This window comes from Nuphar pumila, chromosome 6, assembly GCF_984573655.1.
Source record: "Nuphar pumila chromosome 6, dmNupPumi1.hap1.1, whole genome shotgun sequence".
Taxonomy (NCBI): Eukaryota; Viridiplantae; Streptophyta; class Magnoliopsida; order Nymphaeales; family Nymphaeaceae; genus Nuphar; species Nuphar pumila.
This window is the reverse complement of record NC_143254.1, coordinates 12,067,307-12,082,573: the sequence shown is the minus strand read 5'-3', so window position 1 is coordinate 12,082,573 and position 15,267 is coordinate 12,067,307. Positions and strand designations below refer to the sequence as shown.

The window sequence follows — 15,267 nt, the reverse complement described above, 5'->3', positions numbered from 1 at the left end:
TTGTAAGTATAACATGAGAAAAACAGCGTGAAAAAATGTGAAAAAATAAAAGAGGAGGAGGGTGGTGGTGAGAAGGGCACATTTGAAAGCGATAAAGATATAGGAAAAATGAAAATTTTGCACGGGATTTTTTGACCCTTACAAACTAGAGAGATTTTTTAGCCTAGAGAGTTTTTTTTAAAAAGTACACATAGGAAACTTCCTCCATGAAAGGTGTCAGAATGTTTTCTACCAAGAAAAAAATTATTTTTACACTCCCCACCACCACCCACCATCTCACCATCACCACGGTCATCCATCTCATCACCACCCTCTCTCATTTTTTCACATTTCTCCACTGTTTTTATCAAGGTATACAAACAAGCTAAATTTTTTTTTTTTGGAAAACTTCTCATATCAAAAACTCTCATAGGCAAAACTTTCTTTTCCTTTTCTATGAGCAAATTTTTTTCTCCCAAACTTGCCCTCAGTGTGTCCCTGTGATTCAAAAGATGTTTCTACATGACCGTTGCAAGACCAACACAAAGTCGCGTGTGGTGTTGAGTACCTGGCGGAGTACCTGGCAACTAAAAACAGGTAAAAAAAAATAGATAGGACGATCATGTCAACATCACCATATATAGGAAACTGCGCATAAAAGGGAGATGGAGAACTCATCCTCTCGTCCTCCCCATGTGGGTGACGATTAACATGCTCCCCAGTCCCCAGCAACTGACGCCAAAATCTTTTGATTTTCCTTGCTTAACCCATCAACTAATTATATATTTATCTGAAATATATAATTAGCCCATCCTTTTCCCTTTTGCTTTACCCGTCTATTTATTTATCTAAAATAATTTGCATTTGAGTCATGTATTGGACCCTTCGGGTCCGTTTGATTGGTGGGACACAGTCGCCAACAAATATATGATAAAATTAGCACTATACTGAAAAAGATAATCATTTTAAAATTTTCATGATATATTCATATTGTAAATTTGTTGTAATATAGTCACAATAAATTCAAAATATCAACTTATTGTGACATGGGTCCGAAATTATTTTTTATAAAGATTTGAAAATATTGTCTTGTACAAACAAATTTGGATACCATAACCCCATGTCTTAATTTTTGAGAATTGTCATGTCATACCAAGAGAATTTGCATCATGGACCCATTCACATGTCCAAATCCATGTAAGATTGTTAGGTAACAACTTCAGTCAAAATCGCAATATTGAATTATTGATTTTTCATTCATGGCATGTGATCAAGGGATGCAAATGGGTCCAAATAAATCTAAACCCATACCATTTTGTTTTTCCAAAGTTTTTATTTTTAATGTGCATGTGATTTTTTAATTTTAAAAAAAATTACAAATTATCATGAGATTTGTCCCATGCCAATTGCCAAGTACTGTTTCAAAATGATCGGATATAAGTTGGTTCAAGTCCAACCCAACACTGTATCTAGTTTTGATAAACCAGGTCCCTTTCTAGATATGTATCCAATGCAGGTCCCACTATGAGTTCTGGATCTGATCTGTGCATCCAATGTGGCTTGCTTTCTTGGTTTTGGTTCGGATACAATATGACCCTGACCATTTATGATCTGGATCCAATGTTTTGAACATAGACTACCTGCATTTAGGGGCCGGTGGCAATCGGGTCGGGTTGGCGGGTCAGCATACCTCAACATGAACCTGACCCGTTTATTAAACGGGTCGGCTGTGGCAAACACAAACCCGACCCATTTATTAAACGGGTAACCCGACACAACATGGTTAACCCGTTTAATAAACGGATCGGGTAAACGGGTTGGCAGGTCGGGTTCGGGTAAACGGGTACATGGGTAAACGGGTTGGCAGGTGGGTTGGGTAAACGGCTTGGCGGGCGGGTTGGAGTGTCGGGTTTGGGTAAACGGGTTGGCAGGCGGGTTAGGGTCGGGTAAACAGGTTGGCGGGTCGGGTTCGGGTAAGCGGGTTGACCCGCCCGCCTAACCCGTTTATTAAACGGGTCAGACGGGTTGGCATACCCCTAACATGAACCCGACCTGTTTAATAAACGGGTTAGGCGGGTTGACTCATTTACAACACGAACCCGTTTAAGCCAAACCCAAACCCGGCTAAGACGCGGGTTGGCAGGTCGTGTCAGATTTTGCCACCCCTACCTGCATTGGCTGTATAGTAACCAACTCGGACCTAGCTCTAGACACAACCCACTTGTACTACTATTTTTTTTTTTTTAAAGGCAATCTGTGGTTAGGCAGAACCCTACCGGTTATACAACTATACCATTGAGTTTTGAACCTGCAACGTGCACTATCTACTCCTATCAGACAAGCCGAGCCCCCGTTGATTTTTTTTTCAATAGTAAGAAAAGTTTTCCTTGCCTAATAAGGGTACCCTCAGCCTTATGATTAAGAGGGAGCGATCATTGCTTATTCATTAAGAAACAAGCTTTGTTCTAAATTCATTTAATGTAAAAATATAAATATTTTATCATTAAAATTTAGTACACAAAATGCTTAATCAAAAATATGTTTTTTATTGAATAAATAATAATAAACACATCTAATGGTTTAGGTCTAAGCATCAAACACCTAAAGCTATGATTTTTAAGGGTTCAAAGGTAACCTAACTAAAAAAACGGGGCAGCACAATCGTCATTCTCTTTGGCGATGCATTAAAATTTTATAATCATATATTACAAAGTTGTAAGAGTATTAAAAGACAAAGAACATCTTAAAAACAAAGAATTTATAGAAAAAAGTGACAAAAAAACATAAAAATAGGTGATATGTTTAAAATATCACAAATTATATTGAGATTTTATTGGTTTATCAAAATATTTATATAAAACACGATATTTTGTTAAAATATCGGCTATATCTGTGTGACGTTAGAGAGACCGGTAGGTGGTGGGAGTGGGAATATGAGATGACAGCCGAAGAGGATGTTTTCGTAATTAATGGGATCGAGCGAGGGCATTCGTTTGGAGCTCGGTTAAAGCCGTTCTTCTCCTAACTTTACAAGTTGAATAGACTACAGAGAAATGACGTTTCCATTCCTCTCGGAGTCCTTCTTCTCTTGCCTCTTGACTCTCACAGAGACAGACACGCTCTTTTTGAGTCTGAGAGACGGCGAAGCTCGTCGGAAGTTTCCTTCCTCACCGGAGAAGTGAAGCCCGAAATTGCTAGGGCAGACGCTCAGAACCAGAGAGAGATGAGCGAGGAGAGCCGGAGCAAGGCGGGGGAGAAGGCGGCCTACTATGGGACGTTCCAGGGGGAACCCTCCTACCCCCAACAAGGTGAGCCGGCCATCGGCTTCCCTCAGCCCGTCCCTCCGCTGGGATCCCTGCCCTCCGCCCCTCCCTTATACCCCCACGGCTACCAGGCCGTTCCCGGTACCTCATCTCTCTCTTCTCTACTCTTTCCTGGAAGCCGGCTTGGTTCGGTTTGATCTCGTGTGGTGGATTGCGTTCGGTACCGCGTCTATCGCTTGCTTTGTTTCTCTAGTGTTCCTTTCTTGAGATATGTTGCTTTCGGTTTTGATCTTGGGCGGATGATCGCTCAGAGAATGAAAAGAGGATCGCGTGATGTTTTCTAGGGCGTTCTTCTGGCGGAAATGTTGTTCTGGGGCTTCAAACGGGTTCATTCTTTGGTTTTATCTGGATTTTTTTGCATGAAATTCGGAAAATTTTCTCGTAAAATTGTTTTTTTTATGGAAACGGTCGTTTCTGTGAATTGATCGGAGCGTTTTTCGTGGGTTTTCTGGTAAAGATTTTTTTGGGAAAATGGTGTTTTTAGTGTCTTGATCTAATATCTGCTCTTCTTGCGGGTTTTTTTTTTTGTGTTCCTTCGAATGATATGGAAGTGTTTCTGTGCTTCATGGACAGCGGGCTACGGTGAAACAGTTATTTCTCTTTGTGATTTATGTGATGTACGGTTTATCTGTATAGTTTTTGAATCTTGATTCATTGGCTTGATTGAGTATTTTTTTTCAAGTGTTCAACTAGGAACAGTTCCATTTTATGGCAAAGAGGGAAGACAACAAATGCTTTCGAGGATCATTCCCGATATTTTCAGTTATGCTTGTTGATTATTAGTTAAAATATTGGGATTTGGCTTGGGTTCCCGAAGGACTACTATTTTATATAGCGATAGATCATCAAGGTCGAGTTTGGTGGGATTTTGATCCGATGTGCTTGTGATTCATTCAGAGTTTTGCATCTACAGTTCCCAAATTATACCCATTCATCTAATTAGATTAGCAAGGGGAGGGTGCTGTTTTTGTTTTTCTCTGGCCATACAATTGAAAATAAAAGACGTGCCCTCTCGGGGCATGATTTTATGGTGTTCCACATGGTGGACAACCAAGATGAACTAGGTGAAGCTCTGTCTAGGCAATCCTGGGCATTCGCTTGAACTACACCAGGCTAGAGTCTACTAGTGCCGGGCCTTTCCCGGACTTAAAAACTATATGTTTTTTTTTCATTTCGTTTTCCTTTTTATTTTATTTTATTTTTTACATGTGGTTATCAAGTTTTTGTGTTAGTTTCAGATCTTTACTAACAGATGTTTGATTGTTGATCGTTTGGTGGTTGCAAGGTTATGCAGTTGCAGAGGGAACACCTGTAAGAGAACCTCGTCTTCCTTGCTGTGGCATTGGCTTGGGATGGTTTCTGTAAGTTCTACTTTCTCTATTGTTCAGTAAAATTGAACAGTTAAAAGCATTATATGTTTTTTTGAGCCATGGTTAGTTGATTAGATGATTGTGAAAAGGAAGGGATTTGATGGATAAACTTATGTAATGGTGACATGTTTTCTCTTATACAGGGAATATTATTGATATATAATTTTGTTATAGTTTCTTTCTTTCTACTTAAATGCAAAGTCTCTTAAAATTGTGCTTATTAGCTCAAATTATTTGACCTTCATCACTTTTTTTTTAAACTCTGGTAAGTTGTGATCTAACAAAATTCTATTTTTCTTGTAAAAGGTTTATCATTGGCTTCTTTCTTGCTACAATACCCTGGTATATTGGAGCTTTCATCCTTATCTGTGTTAGAAGAGTAGATTATAGAGAGAAGCCTGGGTACATCGCATGCACAGTTGCTGTAAGTATCAACTGCTGATCTCCAATATGCTTGAGCTTAAAAGGGAATTTTCTGATCTTCTTCAACTGAATGTAGTTTCTTTAAAGTTGAAAATTTTGAACAGCCAATTTGGATAATGAACCAAGGATAAATTTCCAGTTTGTCATGCATTTGGTCAATAAGGCCAATATTTGGTAATATTCCAACTATCCAATCTGCCTGTGCTTTAATATGGGAACAATGACATTACGTTATTGGTAATACTGATATGATTTTACTAAAGAGATAATAGCTTTATCAGAAATTTCAATTATTACGTCCATTAAAAATGGTGCATTAAATATGATTCCTTAAGCCTGTCCTCATTTTTTTTTAGAATACTAATGATCAAGGGTGTTGTAGTTGGTATCTCCATGGTTTTGGATTTAGGTTAGATATCTGACTGAATCAGAGTGTGTTTAGCAAGATTCAGTAACATAGGCCAATATACAATATGTATCGTATCTATGGGGTTTTCCGATACGATACACACCCATATTTCGATACACCTCTCTATCTTACAATACGCTATGCCCTTGTATCTTCTGATACACTCTGATACGGGGCTTTTCTTAAGATATCATTATAAATGCAGTTTAAGTGCACTCATTTCAGATTTTTTTTCAAAAGCATATAAGGCCCCTTGGTGCTAGTTCATATTAATCCCTAAAGAGATTAAGAGTGATTTAGGGAGATTTTTTGCAAAAAAAGAAGACGATGATGATGATATTCATGATTAACGTTATCTAATTCATTTTTGTTTGAATTTTGAAAGAATTTGGTTATGTAATTTTTTTTGGTATTTAAAAAACACACTTTATGATATTGTTTTTGTTTATGTAAACATTATTACGATTTTTGACTTATTGGCTTAAATTCATTATTTAATATGCATATCATTTCATAGTTTTCATTTTGCTTGTGAGATATGCATGCCATTCATAGCACATATTTGATTGATATGTGATATTATTGTCTTATCTTATGCAATTCATCATTTTTTCTTGTATTATGATTCTTTTAGATTTTTTTTTTCGGATTTTTTGAATTTTTTTATTTAAACATATTTTTTTACGATACGATACAATATGTATCTTATTTTGGGCCCGGACTGTAATGAAATATGCGGAAAAACAAATAGTGTGATAAGCACTTACAATACCCACTAATGAACAAACAAAAGAGGTAACACCCAAACCCACGAGACAACACAACATAAAAATATAAATGTCTCTTATTGCAAAAGAGAGAGAGCTCTCAAGAGTGAAAAATACAAGAGGGGTTCACCCCTATTTATACACAAAAGAAGGAGAGGAGGGATGGCCTTATGGCCTTAAAAGAAGAGCCACCTAGGGGCTCCCCATGGAGTCGTTGGGAGCCCCCAACGAAATGTGACTGTTGGGGGCCCCATCGACTCCATGGTGGGGCCCCTTTTAAGTGATCAAAAAATACAAAAAATAAAAAAATAAAAATAAAAAAGGAATTTACAAAAAATAAATGAAAAGAAACAAGTACCCCTATCGGGTACATGTGAAATGACTAAAATACCCCTATTGGGTATTTTAGACAATACACACACATATATATATATATATATATATATATATATATATATATATATATATATATATATATATATATATATATATATATATATATATATATATATATATATATATATATATATATATATATATGAATAACATGTATTTTAACACCCTCCCTCAAGCTTTACGGGGATATAACCGAAAGCTTGTTAAGGAGAAACAAAAAACGAGGAGCAGCAAGGGCCTTAGTGAAGAAGTCTGTCAACTGATACTCAGATGTGACGTAAGGTAGTGCTATGGTTCCTCTTAGGTATTCATCACGTACGTAATGACAGTCCATCTCAATATGCTTAGTACGCTCATGGAAGGTGTGATTGCTTGCAATATAAATTGTGCTTTTGATGTCACAACACATCTTCGAAGGAGTAGAGATGACAATGCCCATATCACTGAGGAGACTTCTTAGCCATACAAGTTTCATGGTTGTAGTGGCCATAGCACGATATTCCGCTTCCGTTGAGGACAATGATACTTTGTGTTGCTTTTTGCATCTCCAAGAAATCATAGAGTCACCTAAGAAAACACAAAATCCCGTAGTTGAGACTCGGTCATTGGGATTTCCTCCCCAATCAGCATCAGTATAAGAAATTAAATCAAGTGATGAGGAGGAGGAAAGAAAAACTCCCTTAGTTATGGTGTTTTTGATATATCTGACGATCCTTAAGACTGCACTCATGTGCACGGTTGTAGGTGCATGTTGAAACTGACTGACAGAGTGGACGACATGAGCTATGTCTGGCCGAGTGATGGATAAGTAGGTTAGAGACCCAACAAGTTGCCGGTAGGGAGTAGGATCCTCGAGAGGTGTTCCATCTTCCAACCTTAATTTTGCATTGATGACTTCAGGGGTTTCTGTCTTCTTATCATCGGAGATACCAGATTTGGAACAAATATCAGCAGCAAGTTTCATCTGAGAGAGAATGCACCCTCGAGGAGAGTACGCCACTTCAATCCCTAAAAAATATCTTAAGAAACCAAGGTTAGACATGTCAAAATTTTCTTTTAAAACTTTCTTAATATCATTAATTCCTTGCTCATCACTTCCAGTGAAGTGATGATCATATCATCAACATAAAGTAGTAAAATAACTACTGAAGACTCTGCACTTTTCACAAACAAAGCAATGTCAGTATAACATGAACGAAAATTCAAACTTATCATTACATTACTAAATTTATCATGCCAAGCCTTTGGGGCTTGTTTCAAACCATATATTGCCTTTTTAAGTTTGAGAATTTTATCTTTACCAATACATACTCCTGGTGGAGGATCCATGTAAACTTCTTCATTTAATTCACCATTTAGGAATGCATTCTTAACATCTAGTTGATAGATAGGCCATTTTTTGACTGACGCCACGGCGATAAGAGTCCTAACACTGGTCATCCTAGCTACGGGTGCAAAAGTTTCTTCATAATCTATACCGTATTCCTGAGCATATCCTTTTGCTACTAATCGGGCTTTATAGCGTTCTAATGAACCATCACTTTTAGTTTTAATTTTGAAGACCCATCTACATCCAATCGACCTCTTTCCAGTGGGTAATGAAGTTATTTCCCAAGTTTTTGCCTTTTCAAGAGCACTAAGTTCTAAGTTCATGGCTTCAACCCATTGGGGAATGTTTTTGGCCTCATTATAATGTGAAGGTTCATGAAATGAGTGTAATGCAATAAGACACGCTCTATACCTTAGAGTTAGAGACTCATAGGAAACAAACCTATTAGGAGGATTGGAGATTCGGCCGGATCTCCTTAAAGAAGTTTCTTCTATGTTGGACCCTTGAGAGTATTTTTCTAAGGCGCTCATTTGAGCTTGTTGACCACGCCTTATATAGGTTTGGATTGGTCTATCACTTTCATCTTCAACATTGTCAAGAGGAATATCTTCTAGGTCATTCAACGACTCATTAGAGATTTCCTTTTCTTGAGGAGTCTCATCTTCTTGGGAGAGAAGATCAAATAAGAAAGCATATTCACTTTCGTCAATATCTTTAGTTTTCATAAAACCATTTTCATTTTTCAAAAAGGTTACATCTTTGGATAGATAGAGTTTGTTATTTTTCAAGTCAAAACATCTAAAACCCTTTTGTTTTTCTCCATATCCTAAGAAAACACATTCAATAGCTTTAGGAGATAATTTGTCTCTTTTATGTGTAAGGACAAAATATTTACACCCAAAAATTCTTAATCTATTGAAATCGGGTGTTCTTTTAAATAGTTTTTCATATGGAGATGTATTTTGTAAGGATTATGATATCATTATATTTATCAAGTAAGTTGAGGTTAAGGCCGCTTCGGCCCAAAAATTCTTTGGAATTTCTTTGGAAATAAGGAGTGTCCTAGTGGTTTCCATGATGTGTCTATGCTTTCTTTCGGCTAAACCATTTTGTTGAGGAGTCCTAGGACATGATTTTTGATGACAAATTCCATTTATTTCTAAATAATTTTAAAATTCATTTGATAGATATTTTTCACCTGAATCAGATCTAAGAGTAGAGATATTACTTGAAAATTGATTTTTGACTATCATATGAAATTTCTTGAAGAAGTCAAAGACTTCGGATTTTAAATTGAGAAAGTAGATCCACACATATCTAGTGTAGCCATCAATGAAGGTAACGTAATAGGAGTATCCTCCTTTAGACATGACCGGGGAAGGACCCCAAACGTCTGAATGGACTAACTCAAAAGGTCTTTTGGACACAAAAGTTCGATTTGGAAAAGGGGTGGATTTCATTTTGCCAAAAATACAACTCTTGCAAACAAAATGTTTCTCATTACAAAATTTCTTTCCAAATGGAAAGGAGTACATTTTCGAGAAACTTGGATGTCCAAGTCTTTGATGCCAAATTTCAATATTTTTATCTTGGACATGGTTACAAAAAGAGTTAGTGGGAAGTTTCAAGTTGCTCATGTAATAGAGATCTTCCCTCCTATGGCCTTGCCCAATCTGCTTCCCGGACTGGAGATCCTGTATAGAGCAATCCGTAGTTGAGAAGGAGATTTCACATCCATGATCACATATTTGAGCAACAGAGAGGAGATTTAAATTAAGTTGAGGTACCACTCTCACGTTTGATACAAAGAAATCTTTAGAAAAAATTAAGGTTCTAAAACTTTTTACTTGTAAAGATGTACCATCGGCAGTTGAAACATAAGAGTTTTTAGAGTTATTACACAAATCAGAAAGCTCATTTTCAAGAGGGGTCATATGAAAGGAAGCTCCAGAATCAAGGATCCAAGAAAACATACCTGGAGTAGAGGAAGAAGCTATGGCGGCACCCGAGGTTGATGGAATCTTGAGTAGAGTTTGTAGTGCTTCCGATAGTTGAGCAAGAGAAAAAGACTCCTTCTCTTTGATAGTTTCCTCCTTCTTTTGAGTAGCTTCTTCAACGGAGGCAACCTTGTTTTTAGGTGCTTCATTCAACTTAGGGCAATTAGGTCTTATGTGACCCGGTTCTTGGCAATGATGGCAAATGGCTTTTTTATAGTTGCCATTATAATTATTTTGCCTTCCAAAGTGTGGAGGCTTATAGGCTTTTACATGGTTGCCGGGTTTAGATACGGCCAAAACATCATCTCCTCCTTTAATCATGCCAAGACGAGTTTTTTCTTGGCATATTTCGGCTATGACATCTTCCAAGGGAAGAGACTTAGATCTGTGAAAAAGGGAAGATCTAACTTGTTCATATTCGGGCCTAAGCCCATGTAAAAATTGGAAAAAGTGTTCTTTTTCCATTTGTTCTCTTCTTAGTTCCACATCCACACTAGAAACCCACTTTGGTTCTAGTAAAGATAGCTCATCCCATAAGGGTCCAAGAGTGCTATAGTAATCCCTTACACTCGTTTCTCCTTGCTTGATAGTCCGGATTTTTTCTTGAAGAAAGAATTGACGAGCAAGGTCTTTTTGAGTAAACATACCTTTCATAAAGAACCATGCTTCATTAGCCATCCGAAACTTAGCAATGTTGGCGCAAATCTTGAGCTCCACATTGTTCATGAACCAAGCAAGAATCTTCGCATGCTTACTTTCTCAATCTTCCACTTTAGATTGGTGATCTTCAATGGCCTTCATGAGTGCATTTCCTTCAAGAGATTTCTCTTGATCACCATCCATCTTAGTGAGTTGGAGTTGTGGTTTCGGAATGGTGCCCATAACGTATCCCCAAAGTTTTTTACCTTTGAGGTTGTTCTCCATGGCGGCGGCCCACATCATGTAGTTGGAGCCATTGAGCTTGAAGGAGAGATCAATCTTTTGTTCCCCTTCCATTTAATCACTCACAAGAGGACAAACGAAGAGAGATACAAAAAAAACAATAATATAACTACTCAACTAGCTATATTAGGAAGAAGAGCATACACAAGGCTCTGATACCATGTAATGAAATATGCGGAAAAACAAAGAGTGCGATAAGCACTTACAATACCCACTAATGAACAAACAAAAGAGGTAACACCCAAACCCACAAGAGACAACACAACATAAAAATATAAATCTCTCTTATTGAAAGAAAGAGAGAGCTCTCAAGAGTGAAAAATACAAGAGGGGTTCACCCCTATTTATACACAAAAGGAGAGGAGGGATGGCCTTATGGCCTTAAAAGAAGAGCCACCTAGGGGCTCCCCATGGAGTCATTGGGAGCCCCCAACGGTCACAAATGTGACCGTTGGGGGCCCCATCGACTCCATGGTGGGGCCCCTTTTAAGTGAGCAAAAAATACAAAAAATACAAAAAATAAAAATAAAAAAGGAATTTACAAAAAATAAATGAAAAGAAACAAGTACCCCTATCGGGTACTTGTGAAATGACTAAAATACCCCTATTGGGTATTTTAGACAATATATATATATATATATATATATATATATATATATATATATATATATATATGAATAACATGTATTTTAACACGGACAATTCGGGTTATGATACGTTTTTACAACATTGACACAGGTAGTATCCAAATTAATAATCGTCTGTTTAGCAGGATTCAGTAACACAGACAGTATCCAAATTCCAAATTAATAACTGGACCCGGGTTTGGTATAGGGTACTACATCTGATGGATGTCCAAATCCGAATAAATGTAAATACCATATTCAATTAGCTATTTAAGTTGAATCTGGATTCAGTTTTAGCTTTTCTGACTATGCAATAACCAATTAGGTTGGGTGCAGTAATACCTACACCTGCTGAACCAAATCTGACCATCCTTGTAGTCTTCTTTTAGATGTGCTGACTATTTTTTCTTACTAGGATAGGAAATAGATTAAATTCTTTTTTGATACTTCCACTACTGTAAAAATTTTCCTAACTGAACACGGTTCGGTACTTCAATTCTTTTGCTACCTTACCAGTTTCTATAATATGAGTCAGCCAATGGTCTCAAGATGTAGAGTTGAAGTTTGTTGTCAGCTTACATAGTTAAAAACAGAACGCTAGTCTTAGACAGCTTTTACAAGGATGGATACAACTTACAGGGAGTTTTTGGTGGTGTCTGTGTTTATGGTTAAAATTTAGGAATGATAACAATATACAGTTAATGTAAAGAGTGTATTTATCTTTTAAGTTATAAGAGCTGTTTATAATCTGTACATTATCGAGGGGTATTTTTGTACTTTGAGATTGTTTTCCCTAATATGAATATCAATGGACATCCTAGCCTTTCCTAGAATGCCAGGGCATCTACCTTTGGCTCCACTCTCTTCTCCGCTTGTGTTTACTTCCTATCGCAGGACAAACATACCAACTCGTGCAAGATCTATTGAAGAGGAACTCATAAGGTGTAGAACATAGTCACAGATATCAGGAATTACTCGGCAAGTGAATATATCGTGGGAGATTTTAAAATTTTTATATTTTTTGGGAAAATCTTGAAAAATCTTGGTTTATTATAATATATTACAAATACATATATAATAATAAGAAAATATTATATGTTTTTTTAGAGGAAGTAAAGTAAATTTATTGGGTAATAAGATGAATAAAGACATTATACAAGATATTATATGTTAAAAGTTTCAAATATAGCATGCTAAACAAGTGATGAGCATTTAATAACTAAGTTAGGTTGTCTAGACTTAGCCAAGAGCATAAGTTCAATAGGAAAGGGAATTAGTCTCGAGTAGAGAGAAGGACCCCTCATTAGGTTATTTAAGAGACCTTCCATCGTTTACTTTTTGCAATGTGGAGGATGAGCGCTGGTGTTGCCACGTAGGCACCATTTTTCAAAACCTTTTTTTTGTTTTAGTTTCCTTTTTGGCCTTGGGAATACACAGGGCTTGCTGCGGAAGAAAAGGTTGCCAGGTGGGCACCTTTTTATAAAAGTATTTTTTATGGGTTAAAGAGGATTTGAATGAGGGCAAAGGTATGATACTGCCCTTTCATAATTTATTTTCTGCATTTAATACCACGATAATATCGCGAGATATTAAAAAATACCGAGATTTTGAAAATCTTGCCAGAATATCGAAAAAAAATACGTTTTCTTAATTTATTGCGTAAATCTCTCGGCGATATTTGTGACTGGTGTAAAACAGCCACAGAAAGCTTCCCTATGTAGGGTTCACAAAAACTAGCAGCATCTGCTGACTTTGGCACAGACGGAACTTTATCTCCTAGGTGGCCATAGTACCCGCAGTACCAGCATCCCATGTTTACACACGATAGACCATCCATATGATGCATGTGTATGAAATCATGAAAGGATTCTTTGGTGTCAGTGTGGTAAAGAATTAGAATATTGATGTCACTCACAGCCTTCTATTTTAAAAATTAAAAGTCAAGCAAATTGGTTGCTTTGGTGCTGCCTAACAGGTTGGGTAGTTAAATGAGACCAGAGCCAAATTCATTCACATTTTGATTTATATTATTGGAACTTGAAACCCCTTTTGTCTTGAGTGTCAGATATTTTCACTGGTATGATAACAATTTGCTTAAGCGTGCAATTCATTGTGCTTTTAACTTTATGGTTTATAGAATAATTGTGAAACAGCATTGTATTGTTGATGGAAATCAATGCATCACATTGCCAAGTATTGCCTTCCAAAGCAGTCAGTCGGACTTGTTCATCTCTTAGTGGCTTTGATGGTGTGCTGGTATTTTGCGTAGATTCTGTGAACTTGATTCTGAAAGCTGTTGATTAGAAGACTCATGAAATTGCAATTTTCAGGCTATCCTTGTTCTCATTGCTATTATTTTCGGGGTGACTAAGGGAACCCACTCCTGGTGACGAAGATTGTTTGGCTTTGATGTACCCAACGAATTTCTGTTTCGGCCACGTTAGCCAGTGCAGATATATTATCTAGACGGATCCGTTTTAAACATCTGTAATTGTCTCCGATCGTATTTGTTTTCACAATTTTCTTTTCATATTTGGTTTGTTATGATGGTGGCTGTGCGCATCTTAATGATCACTACTATATATCCATTTGAAACCTAAACTTCTCTCTCTCTCTCTCTCTCTGATTCAGTTTCAGGCTGTTGGTTTTGATCGCTTTTCAAGAAATAATTTTGGAATGATACTTGGAAGTTATATTAGTTAAAAGAGGTCGGGGTAGGCCTAGGAAGACTTGGATGGAGATGATAGGAAAGGATATGAATGCTTTGAACCTCACCGAGGACATGGCATTGGATAGAAATGATTGGAGGAAAAGGATTCATGTGGAAGACCCAAAATGAATTTCTTTTTTGGTTCATATCGCTGACCCCAATTGTTTTGGGATGAAGGCGTAGTTGTTGTTGTCGTTGTTGTTGTACTCAGGAATTACAGCTATATATTCCAATAGCTTTAATCGGCAGCCAATATTGTATTCAGCTGGGAACCACGTATGATTTGCTGTCAAGTGTCACAGAACGAGTGTTTCTCATGGGAAGTCTTCAACATGTTACATTCCTATAAGGTTGATGAGAAGTTGCTGCCATTTTGTGTTTCCTATTGTGAAGTTGTGTATCTTTCCAGAGATCACTTTCCCACGTCCTTGAGAGTTCCGATGGTCCCTTGACAGAACAATCACATTTGGTCCTAACACTATTGGCTTAAAATATCGTTTTATAGTATTTATCGTCTAAGGTGGGCTGGAGGTTTTGCTATCAGAGATAATTCAGGTGGATTCCATGTTGCTGGATGCTTCTCTAGATATATATCATGGACCAGGTCCTCCATCATTATCAGGTTATCATCGAGAGCTATAAGCTGAACATCAGCTCCACTAACGATACTCTTCAAGGCAAACAAGAACTAAATCAAATTCACTCTCCTCTCCTGCAAAACCTTACTCAGTTCAGATCTGTCAAATGCATATGGACACAAACTTAATTACACATCATAGACCCTTGCTAGACTCGGTCTTGGTTTAGAGATATCCTGGATGGACAAACCTCCCGACTGGTCTCCAATGCTTCATGAGAGATTCTCATGCAAGTCTATCCTTTTTTGTACGTGGGGTTCTGCCTAACCCCAGCTTGCTTATCCAAAAGGGGGCGCAGATCAGGTCATGCTGAACATGAGCGGTTGTGCTCATGCTGACATCGTGGCCGTCTGTTTG

General features: G+C 37.3%; 1 protein-coding gene across 1 annotated transcript; it reads left to right on the top strand.

Moving 5' to 3' along the window:
• Nucleotides 1–3,057: 3,057 nt before the first annotated feature.
• Nucleotides 3,058–14,228, top strand: LOC149833973 (large ribosomal subunit protein eL20z-like). The gene is made up of 4 exons (XM_090011150.1): nucleotides 3,058–3,383; nucleotides 4,588–4,663; nucleotides 4,979–5,096; nucleotides 13,893–14,228. The coding sequence occupies exons 1-4, from the start codon at nucleotides 3,203–3,205 to the stop codon at nucleotides 13,950–13,952; spliced, it is 435 nt and encodes a 144-aa protein (XP_089867276.1). The 5' UTR covers nucleotides 3,058–3,202; the 3' UTR covers nucleotides 13,953–14,228.
• Nucleotides 14,229–15,267: the final 1,039 nt, after the last annotated feature.

What these genes read in the sequence shown, in the direction of transcription:
- LOC149833973 (XM_090011150.1), top strand. Translation starts at nt 3,203, where the DNA reads ATGAGCGAGGAGAGCCGGAGCAAGGCGGGGGAGAAGGCGGCCTACTAT. An exon ending in CGGCTACCAGGCCGTTCCCG is followed by an intron (nt 3,384 to 4,587) that starts GTACCTCATCTC and finishes GGTGGTTGCAAG; the next exon opens with GTTATGCAGTTGCAGAGGGA. An exon ending in ATTGGCTTGGGATGGTTTCT is followed by an intron (nt 4,664 to 4,978) that starts GTAAGTTCTACT and finishes TTCTTGTAAAAG; the next exon opens with GTTTATCATTGGCTTCTTTC.